Here is a 15,875-nt window from a genome sequence, read left to right on the forward strand (position 1 = left end):
CCGTAGAGTCGATCCCCATTCATAGCGACCCTATAGGACAGAGTAGACTATGGAGTTTCCAAGGAGAGCCTGGCAGATTTGAACCGCAGACCCTTTGGTTAGCAGTCGTAGCACTTAACCACTAGACCACCTTACTCTGTCCTATTAAAAAAAAAAAATCTATCTGTCCCATAGGGTCACTAAAAATCCGGAATCCACTCCAAGGCACACAACAACAACAACGGGTTAGAAAACAGTCTGCAAACATAAATGGCATCTCAAGAGGAGTGAGTTTTGTGCTTGTTATCGAGGGGATACGGGTTTTGTAACAGATTAATCCCGGAAACTGAAAAGTTGAGAACTATTCGTCAAGAGCAAACTTCCTGTAAGCCCTGGCTGTGATTCTCCACTCCCCCTTTGCACTCCGCCTACTGCGCCCTCTCCCCTCCCGCCCCGGGCGCGCTCGCTGGCAGGGGACTGCGGGCTGCGGGCCGGGCTGAGCGCACATCCTCCCGACTAGTCCCCCGCCCGGGCCGAGAGAGGCGACTCCCTCCGCCTCTGGTCGCTAGGCGCCGGCGCGGACCATGTTTTCCAGTCGGTGGAGGTGGAGCGACAGCGTCTCCTACGAGAGGGTCTCCGGGGGACTCGAGGAGCAGGTAACGCTCATTGGTCCTGGAGGGAGAGGCGGGGCTGGTCTTCTGCTCCCAGGGCGGGGGAGACAGGGACAGAGGTGTTTCTGGCTCTGCAGACCCTGAAAAGTGGACCTTTGTCGTAGAGCCTTGTTTTCATAGTAACAAAACACACAGAGCAGCGCACAGACACACGCACGTGAGAGCTAAGATATTCACCTGGGTGATGTGAAACCTCAGCCACCACCATCTCAGCCTTGCTGGCAGCAGAGGAGAGAAGGAGGCATCCCGGTGAACAGATTCTGTCCTGGAGGAGAGTGAATCAACCAGACCTCTCCGAAGGGGTAGAAGCTGGGGTGGAACTCTACAAGCAGTGGGTGAGCTACTAGAGCCGCAGGTGCCATTATGAATAAATAATATTCTGGCTGTGAACAGACAGGCTGCTGGGATACTGAGGTCTGAGGCAGAGCCAGAAACTGCGCACACTCCACTGTGCCTTGCGCCTCGCGATGAGACCACGTGGTTCTTCCACAATGAGAGTCACGTGCTAAGGCAGAAGTACAGAAAACGTCACTGCGGTCACCCATCAGGAGCGATTTTCCTAACAAAAGTTGCTTTTGTTTCACTGATCATCACTTTTCTGGACATGCCTTAGAAGTAGCCCTTAATACAAGTAGTTGTGTAGCTTTAACAAGGAAAACAAACAAAAACCAAAAACGCAGATTCCAGGCTCGGGGACCTTGTTCTAATCCTGGCTTTTGTTAGTGACTCAAACTGTGAAATGAATATTATAGCTATTCTCATCAAGAATAAAATGAAACTGTAAATTTATTTGAAGAGTAAAACATTATATGTCAAGGACTTCTTTAAAAGGCTATGAAATATTAAGGAAAAAAAAAAAAAAAAAACAAACCCAGGGGGTGAATAAGTCTTTGGAAAATACTGAAGCCCTCCACCAGGACCATATGCCTTTTTGACTTTACAGTAAAGATGAAGGTTTAATTCAGGCAAATTGCAAAGGTGGCTAAAGGCAGTTTACTGCCTTTAGCCACCTTTGCAATTTGCCTGAATTAAATGTAGGTTGAGATTTTACAAAACTCTTAATGTAGGTTGAGATTTTACAAAACTCTTAATCAGTTTTCTCAGCGAAAATTCCTGTCCGCTCTTCCTCTAGGATTTGCCCAACATTTATCTCCTTCGTGTCTACTATTCAGCCTACTTCCTTCCCATCCCACCCTTACTTATTACTGTCTTCTAGAATATTTAAAACTTTGTGCACTGGTTTCTGGTGACTTTGTATATAAGTGTTTATTTGTAATCATTTCATCTTCTCCATTAAATTTTACTTTTCCTGAGGCGCCCTATTCACAGGTACCATGCAGATATTGTAAAATCAACTCCGAGTTACCCATGCTAACAGAAGACAGGATTCCAAAGAGTGGAATAGATTGTGATTAATTTATTTGTTTTAAAAATGAGTTATGTAATGTTTTTAATATTGATTGTCATTCTGTTTACCTCGACTAATATTTAAGTTAATGGGGCAATTGTGTTTCGGTGGTAGAATTCTTGTCTTCCATGCAAGAGACGTGAGTTCCATTCCTGGCCCATGCACCTTATGCTTAGCTGCCACCGTCAGTCAGCGCATGCTTGCATGTTGCTATAATGCTGAATGGGTTTCAGCAAAGCTTCTACAGACTGACTAGGAAGAGAGGCCTGGTGATCTAATTCTTATAACTAAAAAAACTAGCCAGTGAAAAGCCAATGGATCATGACAGTTCAATCCACAACAAATCGTGGGGATGGCCAGGACCAGATAGCATTTTGCTCAGTTGTGTGTGGTATCCCTGGAAGTCAGGAAGCAAACGGCAGTAGTAACAACAATATTTACTTTAGCTAACGTATAAGGAGATGACAGCTTGTACATGGGGTAGCCATGAGTCAGAATCAACTTGAGGACAACTAAAAACAACAACAACAAGGGTCAGATGGAAAGAAGGTAACCAAGGAGAAAGTTGGATAATTGAGAGGAAATAATATGATTTTAACAATTTTCTGAGGTCATCTACAAAACGATGGCCTGAATGCAAAACAGTAGTCACTGAATTAACTTCTCCAGTCAAAAACTACTTGTACTTGTGTCACCTGATGAAAACCCCAGGTTTTGCTCAGTGTGACTTGTTACAGCCCACAGACAAGAGGCCAAGGTGGGAAATAAGAAAGACGCCTATATTTCCTTGTACAAGCAAAGGAGCAATTGGACTGCTTTCCCCAAGACTGGGGGCAGGCAGCTTGGGGAGGTGGGCGTTTACAGAAAGCAGACAAGGCAATGCAAATTCATCATGAATATTCATGAATTCACCTTTATGCAGGAGCTCAGGGCTTGGGGATGACTATACATTTTCTCTAGACAAAAGTTCCATCTCCCAGAATGGAGGAAGAGGTTTATTTTCTTTCATCAGGATATTAAGTCTGGCCCCAGAGTCTGTTAGTGGTCATCTTGTCAAGGACAGTTTCAGAAGAAAGTGCAGCTTTTTCTGCTGTGTGTAGGAGGATCAGCCAGAACAAGTGTCTCTCGGAAGGGTTGGGCTCTGAGGCTGCCGGCCTCCCTTGATGGGCTTAATCAATGAAGTCTAGAAGAATTGACTTGACGGCACTGGGCACTGAGTAGACTTTATATTGGGAACCCTGGGAACCCTGGTGGCATAGTGGTTAAGTGCTACGGCTGCTAACCAAAGGGCTTGGCAGTTCGAATCCGCCGGGCGCTCCTTGGAAACTCTGTGGGGCAGTTCTACTCTGTCCTGTAGGGTCACTATGAGTCAGAATTGACTCGACAGCACTGGGTTTGTTTTGGTAGACTTTATATTATCCTACCTGTGCTCAAAGTCCTTTCTTTTTTCGGCTTACTCCAAATATAGCTGCATTTTGTTGACTTTTTTTTTTTTTTTTTTTATAATAACTTTTATTAAGCTTCAAGTGAACGTTTACAAATCCAATCAGTCTGTCACATATAAGTTTACATACATCTCACTCCCTACTCCCACTTACTCTCCCCGTCTTGAGTCAGCCCTTTCAGTCTCTCCTTTCTTGACAATTTTGCCGGCTTCCCTCTCTCTCTATCCTCCCATCCCCCCTCCAGGCAAGAGTTGCCAACACAATCTCAAGTGTCCACCTGATATAATTAGCTCACTCTTCATCAGCATCTCTCTCCCACCCGCTGACCAGTCCCTTTCATGTCTGATGAGTTGTCTTCGGGGATGGTTCCTGTCCTGTGTCAACAGAAGGTCTGGGGAGCATGGCCGCCGGGATTCCTCCAGTCTCAGTCAGACCATTAAGTTTGGTCTTCTTATGAGAATTTGGGGTCTGCATCCCACTGATCTCCTGCTCCCTCAGGGGTCCTCTGCTGTGCTCCCTGTCAGGGCAGTCATCGATTGTGGCCGGGCACCAACTAGTTCTTCTGGTCTCAGGATGATGTAGGTCTCTGGTTCATGTGGCCCTTTCTGTCTCTTGGGCTCTTAGTTGTCATGTGGGCTTGGTGTTCTTCATTTTCCTTTGCTCCAGGTGGGTTGAGACCAATTGCTGCATCTTAGATGGCTGCTTGTTAGCATTTAAGACCCCAGACGCCACATTTCAAAGTGGGATGCAGAATGATTTCATAATAGAATTATTTTGCCAATTGACTTAGAAGTCCCCGCAAACCATGTTCCCCAGACCCCCGCGCTTGCTCCGCTGACCTTTGAAGCATTCATTTTATCCCGGAAACTTCTTTGCTTTTGGTCCAGTCCAATTGAGCTGACCTTCCATGTATTGAGTGTTGTCTTTCCCTTCACCTAAAGCAGTTCTTATCTACTGATTAATCAATAAAAAACCCTCTCCCACCCTCCCTCCCTCCCCCCCTCGTAACCGCAAAAGTATGTGTTCTTCTCAGGTTTACTATTTCTCAAGATCTTATAATAGTGGTCTTATACAATATTTGTCCTTTTGCCTCTGACTCATTTCGCTCAGCATGATGCCTTCCAGGTTCCTCCATGTTATGAAATGTTTCAGAGATTCGTCACTGTTCTTTATCGATGCGTAGTATTCCATTGTGTGAATATACCACAATTTATTTACCCATTCGTCCGTTGATGGACACCTTGGTTGCTTCCAACTTTTTGCTATTGTAAACAGAGCTGCAATAAACATGGGTGTGCATATATCTGTTTGTGTGAAGGCTCTTGTATCTCTAGGGTATATTCCTAGGAGTGGGATTTCTGGGTTGTATGGTAGTTCTATTTCTAACTGTTTAAGATAACGCCAGATAGATTTCCAAAGTGGTTGTACCATTTTACATTCCCACCAGCAGTGTATGAGAGTTCCAATCTCTCCGCAGCCTCTCCAACATTTATTATTTTGTGTTTTTTGGATTAATGCCAGCCTTGCTGGTGTGAGATGGAATCTCATCGTAGTTTTAATTTGCATTTCTCTAATGGCTAATGATCGAGAGCATTTTCTCATGTATCTGTTGGCTGCCTGAATATCTTCTTTAGAGAAATGTGTGTTCATATCCTTTGCCCACTTCTTGATTGGGTTGTTTGTCTTTTTGTGGTTGAGTTTTGCCAGAATCATGTAGATTTTAGAGATCAGGCGCTGGTCGGAGATGTCATAGCTGAAAATTCTTTCCCAATCTGTAGGTGGTCTTTTTACTCTTTTGGTGAAGTCTTTAGATGAGCATAGGTGTTTGATTTTTAGGAGCTCCCAGTTATCGGGTTTCTCTTCATCATTTTTGGTAATGTTTTGTATTCTGTTTATACCTTGTATTAGGGCTCCTAGGGTTGTCCCAATTTTTTCTTCCATGATCTTTATCATTTTAGTCTTTATGTTTAGGTCTTTGATCCACTTGGAGTTAGTTTTTGTGCATGGTGTGAGGTATGGGTCCTGTTTCATTTTTTTGCAAATGGATATCCAGTTATGCCAGCACCATTTGTTAAAAAGGCTATCTTTTCCCCAGTTAATTGACACTGGTCCTTTGTCAAATATCAGCTGCTCATACGTGGATGGATCTATGTCTGGGTTCTCAATTCTGTTCCATTGGTCTATGTGTCTGTTGTTGTACCAATACCAGGCTGTTTTGACTACTGTGGCTGTATAATAGGTTCTGAAGTCAGGTAAGGTGAGGCCTCCCACTTTCTTCTTCTTTTTCAGTAGTGCTTTGCTTATTCGGGGCTTTTTTCCGTTCCATATGAAATTGGTGATTTGTTTCTCTATCCCCTTAAAATATGACATTGGAATTTGGATCGGAAGTGCGTTAAATGTATAGATGGCTTTTGGTAGAATAGACATTTTTACTATGTTAAGTCTTCCTATCCATGAGCAAGGTATGTTTTTCCACTTAAGTATGTCCTTTTGAATTCCTTGTAGTAGAGCTTTGTAGTTTTCTTTGTATAGGTCTTTTACATCCTTGGTAAGATTTATTCCTAAGTATCTTATCTTCTTGGGGGCTATTGTGAATGGTATTGATTTGGTAATTTCCTCTTCGGTGTTCTTTTTGTTGATGTAGAGGAATCCAAGTGATTTTTGTATGTTTATTTTATAACCTGAGACTCTGCCAAACTCTTCTATTAGTTTCAGTAGTTTTCTGGAGGATTCCTTAGGGTTTTCTGTGTATATAATCATGTCATCTGCAAATAGTGATAACTTTACTTCTTCCTTGCCAATCCGGATACCTTTTATTTCTTTGTCTAGCCTGATTGCCCTGGCTAAGACTTCCAACACGATGTTGAATAAGAGCGGTGATAAAGGGCATCCTTGTCTGGTTCCCGTTCTCAAGGGAAATGCTTTCAGGTTCTCTCCATTTAGAGTGATATTGGCTGTTGGCTTTGCCTAGATGCCCTTTATTATGTTGAGGAATTTTCCTTCAATTCCTATTTTGGTGAGAGTTTTTATCATGAATGGGTGTTGGACTTTGTCAAATGCCTTTTCTGCATCAATTGATAAGATCATGTGGTTTTTGTCTTTTGATTTATTTATGTGATGGATTACATTAATGGTTTTTCTGATATTAAACCAGCCTTGCATACCTGGTATAAATCCCACTTGATCAGGGTGAATTATTTTTTTGATGTGTCGTTGGATTCTATTGGCTAGAATTTTGTTGAGGATTTTTGCATCTATGTTCATGAGGGATATAGGTCTATAATTTTCTTTTTTTGTAATGTCTTTACCTGGTTTTGGTATCAGGGAGATGGTGGCTTCATAGAATGAGTTGGGTAGTATTCCGTCATTTTCTATGCTTTGGAATACCTTTAGTAGTAGTGGTGTTAACTCTTCTCTGAAAATTTGGTAGAACTCTGCAGTGAAGCCGTCCGGGCCAGGACTTTTTTTTGTTGGGAGTTTTTTGATTACCGTTTCAATCTCTTTTTTTGTTATGGGTCTATTTAGTTGTTCTACTTCTGAATGTGTTAGTTTAGGTAGGTAGTGTTTTTCCAGGAATTCATCCATTTCTTCTAGGTTTTCAAATTTGTTAGAGTACAATTTTTCATAATAATCTGAAATGATTCTTTTAATTTCATTTGGTTCTGTTGTGATGTGGTCCTTCTCATTTCTTATTCGGGTTATTTGTTTCCTTTCCTGTATTTCTTTAGTCAGTCTAGCCAATGGTTTATCAATTTTGTTAATTTTTTCAAAGAACCAGCTTTTGGCTTTGTTAATTCTTTCGATTGTTTTTCTGTTCTCTAATTCATTTAGTTCAGCTCTAATTTTTATTATTTGTTTTCTTCTGGTGCCTGATGGATTCTTTTGTTGCTCACTTTCTATTTGTTCAAGTTGTAGGGACAGTTCTCTGATTTTGGCTCTTTCTTCTTTTTGTATGTGTGCATTTATTGATATAAATTGGCCTCTGAGCACTGCTTTTGCTGTGTCCCAGAGGTTTTGATAGGAAGTATTTTCATTCTCGTTGCTTTCTATGAATTTCCTTATTCCCTCCTTGATGTCTTCTATAACCCAGTCTTTTTTCAGGAGGGTATTGTTCATTTTCCAAGTATTTGATTTCTTTTCCCTCGTTTTTCTGTTATTGATCTCTAGTTTTATTGCCTTGTGGTCTGAGAAGATGCTTTGTAATATTTCGATGTTTTGGACTCTGCAAAGGTTTGTTTTATGACCTAATATGTGGTCTATTCTAGAGAATGTTCCATGTGCGCTGGAAAAAAAAGTATATTTTGCAGCAGTTGGGTGGAGAGTTCTGTATAAGTCAATGAGGTCAAGTTGGTTGATTGTTGTAATTAGATCTTCCGTGTCTCTGTTGAGCTTCTTACTGGATGTCCTGTCCTTCTCTGAAAGTGGTGTGTTGAAGTCTCCTACTATAATTGTGGAGGTATCTATCTCGCTTTTCTTGTTGACTTTTTTATATTAAAATATATTTTCAACTCCCATTATTTTATCACTAAATGCTTTTTAAAAAATATTGATTGACTGTTCTTCAATTTAGGTTTAAGTACTATTAACAATTTCTTCTTCTCCTATCAGTGATCTCTATTCATCTTCCTTTCATAGATGATTGTATTAGCTTCCAAGGGCTAATTAGTTGCCGTAATTACCACAAACTAGATGGCTTAAAACAGCAGAAATGTATTCTCTCCCACTTCTGGAGGCCAGAAGTCTGAAATCAAGGTGCCGACAGGGGTTTCTTTTGGAGACTCTGAGAGAGAATCTATCCAGGCACCTCTCCTAACTTCTTGTGATTCTCGACAATCCTTACCTTGTGGACGCACCATTCCAGTCTCTGTCCCTGTCTTCTCGTGCTATTTGTTCTCCTCTGTGTATCTGTGTCTCTGTTTCCAAATTGCCCCCTCCTTTATGTGGGTGTTCTCCTACAGAAGCACCAGTGTTTGAGTTTAGGGTTCACCCTAAATCCAGGATGATTTCATCCCCAGGTTCTTAACTAATCACATCTACAATGACCTTATTTCTAGATTTTGAGGCCCCAGGTAGATAGGAATTTAAGGGGGGGGGCACTACTCAACCCATTGCAACGGTTTATATAGTTTTATTAATTTCTAAATCATTGAGAAAATATTCCCATTCGTTATTTGCTAAGTTGGTTGCCACTAAGCCCTAGTGGCACAGTGGATAAGAGCTCAGCTGCTAACCAAAAGGTTGGCAGTTCAGATTCACCAGCCACTCCTTGGAAACCCTGTGGGGCACTTCTGCTCTGTCCTATAGGGTCACTATGAGTTGGAATCGACTCGATGGCAATGGGTGTTTTGTTTTTAAGTTGGTTTTATGATCTAAGATTGGTCTAACTGAAATTGAAGGAATTCTTTGACTTGAATTAAAGTTCAAAGTAAAGTCAGTTATTAACTAAAATGTAGTATTAGTATATTCATTGAATGTCCCGTATATAGTGATCTTGATAGATTCATGGACCAGGACTCCATTTAGAAAGGATTAAAAATATGAATTTTAATTGTGTTTTTTAATGTTATTTGTATGAAGCCAAAAAAAAAAAAAAAAGTTGAGGATTTCATATTGAAAACTTTGTGAATTATGTTTAATGGTAGAGACTTTATATTTTTGATACAGTAAAGCTCAGATGAAAATCCCTATCCTGTAAGATAGGAACATGACTTTCTGACTGAATTTTAGGGCTGGTATTATGGTGAACTATGGCTAGAATGTTTCTAATTATTTTTGTTGTTGGCAAGGATTAGCATTCATCCCTTCACTTACTCATGGAAAATATGTTTATTATGAGCTAGGGCCTGTGTCAGGAGCCCTGGTGGCATAACGGTTAAGCACTTGGCTGGTAACCAAAAGGTTGGCTATTCGGACCCATCCGGTGGCTCTGGGAAAGAAAGACCTGGAGATCTGTACCTGTAAAGATTACATACAGCCTAGGAGGCCCTGAGGGGTAGTTCTACTCTGTCACATGGGGTCGATGTGAATTGAAAATTGACTCAGCAGCACCTGACAACAACAACAACAGAGCCTGGATTAAATCTGGAGACACAAAGATAAATCAAATATAGTTTCTGCCCTCCAGAGGCACTGAGTCTAGCAGGAGAGAAGCGCCTGTCAGTCAGCATATGATTAGGCAGTTGAGTAAGAAGTTGAGTAAGAGTGAGGGTAAATTCAGTGGCTGCAGATCTAGAGGATCTCCCAGGGGAGTATGTTGAGATTGTTATGGTAACAGTCTCAGACCCAAGCCTTGGGACCTGGGGCAGAGGAAGAGGAGTCATCAAAGGCTGTAAATCCTACACAGGCTTGAAGCACAAGTAGGAGTTAGCCAGATATGATGGAGAAGGACCTGGACAAAAGGAAAAGTTCCCTATGTAGCAGAAAACAGCATGTAACAAGTACAGATTTAAAAGTGTGAAGTTATGTTGGAAGCTAAAGAGAACTAACTGGATTAGAATCCAGTCTCTTATACTTTTAGTTGGCGCGTCTGCGACAAGTTTCTTAAACTCTGGACATTAGTTTTCTCATCTCTAAAATGAGTATGACAAAAACAGTTCACTGCAAAGGTATGTTATATTTAGTGAGATGATATACTTAGTACAAAATTTTGTGCTTATTACATCATGCTTGGTAAAGCAGAGGGTCAGAGAAAAAGAGGAAGACCCTTAATGAGATGGATGGACCCAGTGGCTGCAACAGTGGGCTCAAGCATAGCAATGATTGTGAGGATGGCACGAGACTGGACAGTGTTTCATTGTGTTGTGCATGGGTCGCTATGAGTCGGAACTAACTTCAAGGCACCTAACAACAGCACAGAATCTAGAACATAGTAAGTAATTAAGAAATGTAAGCTCTTTTTCATTTCTAGATGTTTACCCTTCTCCATGGGCCTGTACTTCCACTTTCCCGTAGTTTGCTTGCTCCACTGTTCACAGAATCCTCCTTCAGTGTCCACAAAGAAAGCTCCTGAAGATAGGGAATATGAGATATTATTAATTGTTTCAGTCAGTCACACAAGCTGTATCCTCATAAAGCCATATCTCAAATTTGAACCGAAGGAAGACTGAAATCCACACACATCACCAAGTCCTGGACCCCAGCTCTACTGTGTTCAGGTGATCTCAGGGCACTTCCTGCTCTCCCAACATAATTCAGAAATAACAGGATTTCCATTCAAGTGAAACTTGCCCTTAAGTCCTCAATGTCTTAGTTATCTAGTGCTGTTGTAAATGCCACAGGTGGGTGGCTTTAAAAGACAGAAATTTATTTTATCATAATTCTGGAGTCTCAAGGTGCAAATCAGGGTCTCAGCCATGTCGATTCCCGACTTATCAGTAGCCATGGGTGTTCTCTGGTTCCAAGGTGCTCCTCAGTTGTACACAATCCTCGCATGTTGTCTGCCTTCCACTATGTGTGTGTCTCCTGGTCTTTATGTAACTTAGAAGTAATTAGGATTAGGATCAACCCTATTCTGGTATGACCTCATTAACATCAAACCAAAACCAAAATCAAACCCATTGCCATCGAGTCATTTCCGACTCATAGCGACCCTATGGCAACTGTGTAGGATAGAGTAGAACTGCCCCACAGAGTTTCCAAGGAGCACCTTGGCAGATTCAAACTGCTGACCTTTTCATTAGCAGCCATAGCACTTAACCACTAGGCCACCAGGGTTTCCCTCATTAATATAACAAGAGAAAAAGGCCAGATTACAAACAGGATTGTATCCGCAAGTACAGGATCAGAAATTAAACACGTATTTTTGGGAGACACAATGCAATCCATAATACTGTTTATGGAATACCTACTATATGCCCAGTGGTAAATAAATACAATAGGTAATAAGATTTAGAAAACATAGGCCTGTATTCTTTTCTGTAGTGACTTTAGGAAGACGGGAAAAATAAGAAGCTCATTGGAGCCAATTACATCTGTGGGCTAGAAGTGCTATCAAAGAATAGGGTGAGTTAGGACTGGGAAGTGTTTAACGGATAAGATGGGAGCAAGTTAAAATGCTCAAAGGTGCTCTCAGAAATGCCATGTTCTATTTTTCTACATAAATGACTATGTAGGAATATTTGATATGCTCAGTATGACCCCTGCTATGAATTCAGTAGTTTCCTATTTATTGAGAAGTCCTTTATATTTTCTTGGTGTTTGGTAAAAATTAATTGCTTTCACCAGACTTTTTACCTGCCTGCTGTTCCTCCTGGCAGGTAAAATGTGCTTGGACTTTACTGTGATCAATTCAATGTAAGATTTCCAGCCTGCATTTAAGGACGCTATCTACCAGAGAACTAGTTTTCAAAGGGAAAAATAGACCTAGAAGGAATGTTAAACATTGAGTTTTTAGTCAGCTGAAGCAATTGTATCTCGTGGCTTTTGCTATTTAACAATCCACCCCAAAATTTAGGTACTTAAAATAACCATTTTATATAGCTCATAATTTCCTTGGATTGGCTGGGCCATTTTCCAGTTTGGGTCAGTTTAACTGTTCTTTGCTAGTCTCTCTTAAGCCAAAAACCCATACCCACTGCCGTGGAGCCTATTCTAACTCTTAGTGACCCTTAAAAATAAACCAAACCAAACCCTTTGCCGTCAAGTTGATTCCAACTTATAGTGACACTGTAGGACAGAGTAGAACTGCTCTACAGAGTTTCCAAGGAGCACCTGGTGAATCCAAACTGCCAACCTCTTGTGTAGCAGATGTAGCTCTTAACCACTACACCACCAGGGCTTCCTAGATGGTCCTAAATTATTCAGCCTCCTGCCTTCTTCTGATTGTAATCAGAAGGCAGGAGGCTGAATAATTTAGGACTATCTCACTGACATATCTGGTGGTTTTCAAGCTGTTAACCAGGGTGACAGGCTGTCAGATGAAGCACCTTGGTTCTCCTCCACATGACCTGGCTAAAAAAAAAAAGAAGACCTCGGGCTAATTCACGTGGTGCATTCAGAGTTCTAAAGAATGAAAAGTGAGAGCAGAAGTAGCAAGTGAGAGCAATATGGTAACACCTGCTGTATTTCCATGATCAAAGCAATATACCAGGCCAGCCCAGATTCAAGGAGTGGGAAATCGATTCTACTGATGGTGTAGTGGTTAAGAGGTATGGCTGCTAACTAAAAGGTCGGCAGTTCGAATCTACCAGGTGCTCCTTGGTGACTCTTTGGGGCAGTCTGCTATGTCCTGTAGGGTCACTATGAGTCGGAATCAACTTAATGGCAACGGGTTTGGTTTTGGTTTTTTGCTCTTGATGGGAACAGCTACAAAGAATTTGTAGACATTTTCAGTCTACCACAGAAATACACGTGTTTTGAGCTTGATGACGATTCTTTCATTGGTGACGAATTAAAATCTTGTATGCCATCAAGTTGGCAACTCCCTATGAAATTTGAACTGATGTTATAAAATATGTTCTCCAAGTTAGAGATTTTCAGGACATTTTCCAAAATAATTTGTGCACATATTTTCCAAATAACATGTTTGGTAATAATAATGATAATGACATCATAGCTAATATCTTTGAGTGCTTGTTTTGTGTCAGTGGTTTGATAAATATTTTACATTTATGACTGTATTTAGTTCTTACAGCAATCTTATGAGTGTAGATACTATTTTGGTAAATTCTGTATATCTTAAATAATGTATTATTTGCTGTAACTCAAAGAACAGATTTGGACTCCAGTATCATGCCTTCTGGAGCCCTTGTGGCACAGTGATTAAGAGCTGTGGTGAGCTACGGCTGTTAACCAAAAGGTCGGTTTGTACCACCTTGGAAACCCTATGGAGCAGTTCTACTCTGTCCTGTAGGGTCTCTATGAATTGACTCAATGACAACGGGTTTTTTTTTTTTTTTTTTTTTTTTTAAATCTTGCTTTCTACTCTTACTCAGGACATTTTGCTATTGGGATGGAATTTTGTTTCACTTTTTTTTTGAAATGTAGAATAAAGAAATGTACTAAACACTTATTAAATTTGAGTATGGAGTCAGAACTGAGTTTGAGAGGATCACTGAAAAAGGTTGTTAGATGTAAGACAATTTATAAGAATCAAATTGAACTTGGTGCTCAGTTTTACTTCTAAAAATACAAAGAGGTGGATGCTGATTCTAAAAATGTGAAATTATTATTTATTGAGGCCTTTCCTTTCTAAACTCATTTTCTTTTGGTTTAAACCACCATGGAAATGCTATAACCCCCAGAAAATATAATTATGATGAAAATGTGTATGTAATTGTATACTTACACAGAAAATATATATTTAAACGCATATACAGATATAAAATATATACCTGTTATAGTCACTTATTTTCTCTATATTTTTAAAAAGAAAATGTTTTCAATTTAGCTATTAAACATACTAAATTATGTATGCATACATATCATATTTTTACAAATATAACATGTGCCTTCTATGTTTGTTTGCCAACCACTCTCTCCCCCCATGAGTTATTTTCATGAGTGCGCTATGCTAATTTTTTTTAGCGGCAGCACTTCTGAAAATACCTCGAGGAGGGAGGGAGTGGTTGTCAAACAGAAGGCTTGTGTTATTTGTGTAAAAATAAGGTATACACACTGTCACATAATTGTATTAATTCAGTAAATAACCATATAAGTTCAAGGAACTGTATAAAGATATATATTTCTTGTTGTTAGTTGCCGCCAAGCCTGTTCAGACTCGTGGCAAACTTGTGTGCAGAGTAGAACTTCTCCATAGGGTTTTGAAGGCTGTGACCTTTCAGAAGCAGATCACCCTGCCTGTATTCCAAGATGCCTCTGGGTGGGTTCAAACCAACTTTTCGGCTAGAAGTTCAGTGCTTAACCGTTTGTACCACCCAGGGACTGACAATCTTTCTCTCTCCCTCTCTCCCTTTCTCTGTATATGTATCTCGTATTTTTACATGGATAATGCATGTGTTATACATTTTTTGCCAACCACAGAAAACCCCCCTTTCTATTTTCATAAGCAACCTATGCTGTGCATTATATATGTGGGTGTGTTATTTGTGTAAAAATAATGTGCATACACATATATATTTATAAATGTACACACAAATACATACATATATGTACGTGCATGTGTATATATATGTATAGAAAGTGTATACGTACATACACACACACACATGCACACACAGGGGAAAGAGGTGGCAGTCTGTTTCAGTAAAGATTACAGCTTCGGAAACCCTGTGGGGTTGCTGTGAGTCAGAATTGACTCAATGGCAGTGGGTTTGGTTTTTTGGGGTTTATATAAATGAGTGTGTGTGTGTATATAGATACAGATTATAAGGAGAGACAGAGAGAGAATGAGAGAGAGTGACACAGCAATTTTAGAAATGATTTCCTTCCCAACATAGTTTAATAATATGTAGCCTATTGCCGTCAAGTGGATTCCGACTAATAACGACTCTATAGGAGAGAGTAGAACTGCTCCATAGGGTTTCCAAGGCTGTAAACCTTTTCGAAAGAAGACTGCCACATCTTTCTCCCTCAGAGTAGCTGGTATGTTCAAATTGCCAACCTTTTGATTAGCAGCTGAGTTCTTAACCACTGCACCACCAGGGCCCCTTAATACTATGTAAACAAAGTCATAATGTTGGAAGAAATCTTAAAATTTTTCCACCCCAACAAGTATGCAAGGTTATCTCCACTTGATTGTATTTCTTAGGGATTATGATTTCAACATAGGTGTAATTGTTAGTAAAATAAATTGTTTCCTGTCTATTTTCCAGCTGACAAAAATATTTCAAATGTAAATGAAGTTCATTTCCATCATACACTAATTGTTGTGTTTTTCTTTTTAGAAATGCAGTCCAGAGAAAAGTGCTTCATTCTTCAGTAAGGTGACATATTCCTGGTTTAGCAGGTAGGAATTTTACACATTTGTTTGTGGCACACCAAGCTGAAGAGGATTAGAAGGCAAGCTACACTTAAGTATGATTATTTAATCTAAGTATGGATATTTTTCCAAAGTGACTTTGTAAGGATTTTTTTCTCATAGTATTTATTGCAGAGAAATAACAGTTAATATGTGCTAAACTGTTCCATGAGTTGGAACCAACTGAAATGCACATAACGTCAACAAGAACAAACAGTTCCACATATAGGAGTGTACTAATACTCCTTTAACATCCTTGTCCCTTTTATGGGTTTTACCCTCATTAGCTCTAGGGAATGGCAGAAAAATTAACATTTTTTTTGAGCATCATGTATATGCTACCTAAAAAAAAAAAAAAAGCCCTCTGAAATAGGTAAGAAAATTGAGTCTCAGGGAGAGGAATTAACTTGTCCATTGATAGCCAGGTGGGAACACATGGAGTTAGTCTTAGAAGC

At 40.1% G+C, this 15,875-nt stretch overlaps 1 protein-coding gene across 3 annotated transcripts in view; it reads left to right on the plus strand.

The window, feature by feature from the left end:
- The first annotated feature begins 439 nt into the window (after window positions 1-439).
- LOC100658108 (ATP-binding cassette sub-family C member 2-like) overlaps window positions 440-15,875 on the plus strand; it is a 110,897-nt gene continuing 95,461 nt past the window's right edge. For 2 of the 3 annotated variants that reach the window (XM_064273098.1, XM_064273101.1), the window contains exons 1-2: window positions 440-635; window positions 15,347-15,408. In XM_064273098.1, coding sequence (XP_064129168.1) covers window positions 564-635; window positions 15,347-15,408 — 134 coding nt within the window. In that variant the 5' untranslated portion in view covers window positions 440-563. The remainder of the gene's footprint in view (window positions 636-15,346; window positions 15,409-15,875) is intronic. The other variant, XM_064273097.1, reaches the window with a different exon arrangement.

The sequence above is a fragment of the Loxodonta africana genome, chromosome 20 (genome assembly GCF_030014295.1).
Source record: "Loxodonta africana isolate mLoxAfr1 chromosome 20, mLoxAfr1.hap2, whole genome shotgun sequence".
Lineage (NCBI taxonomy): Eukaryota > Metazoa > Chordata > Mammalia > Proboscidea > Elephantidae > Loxodonta > Loxodonta africana.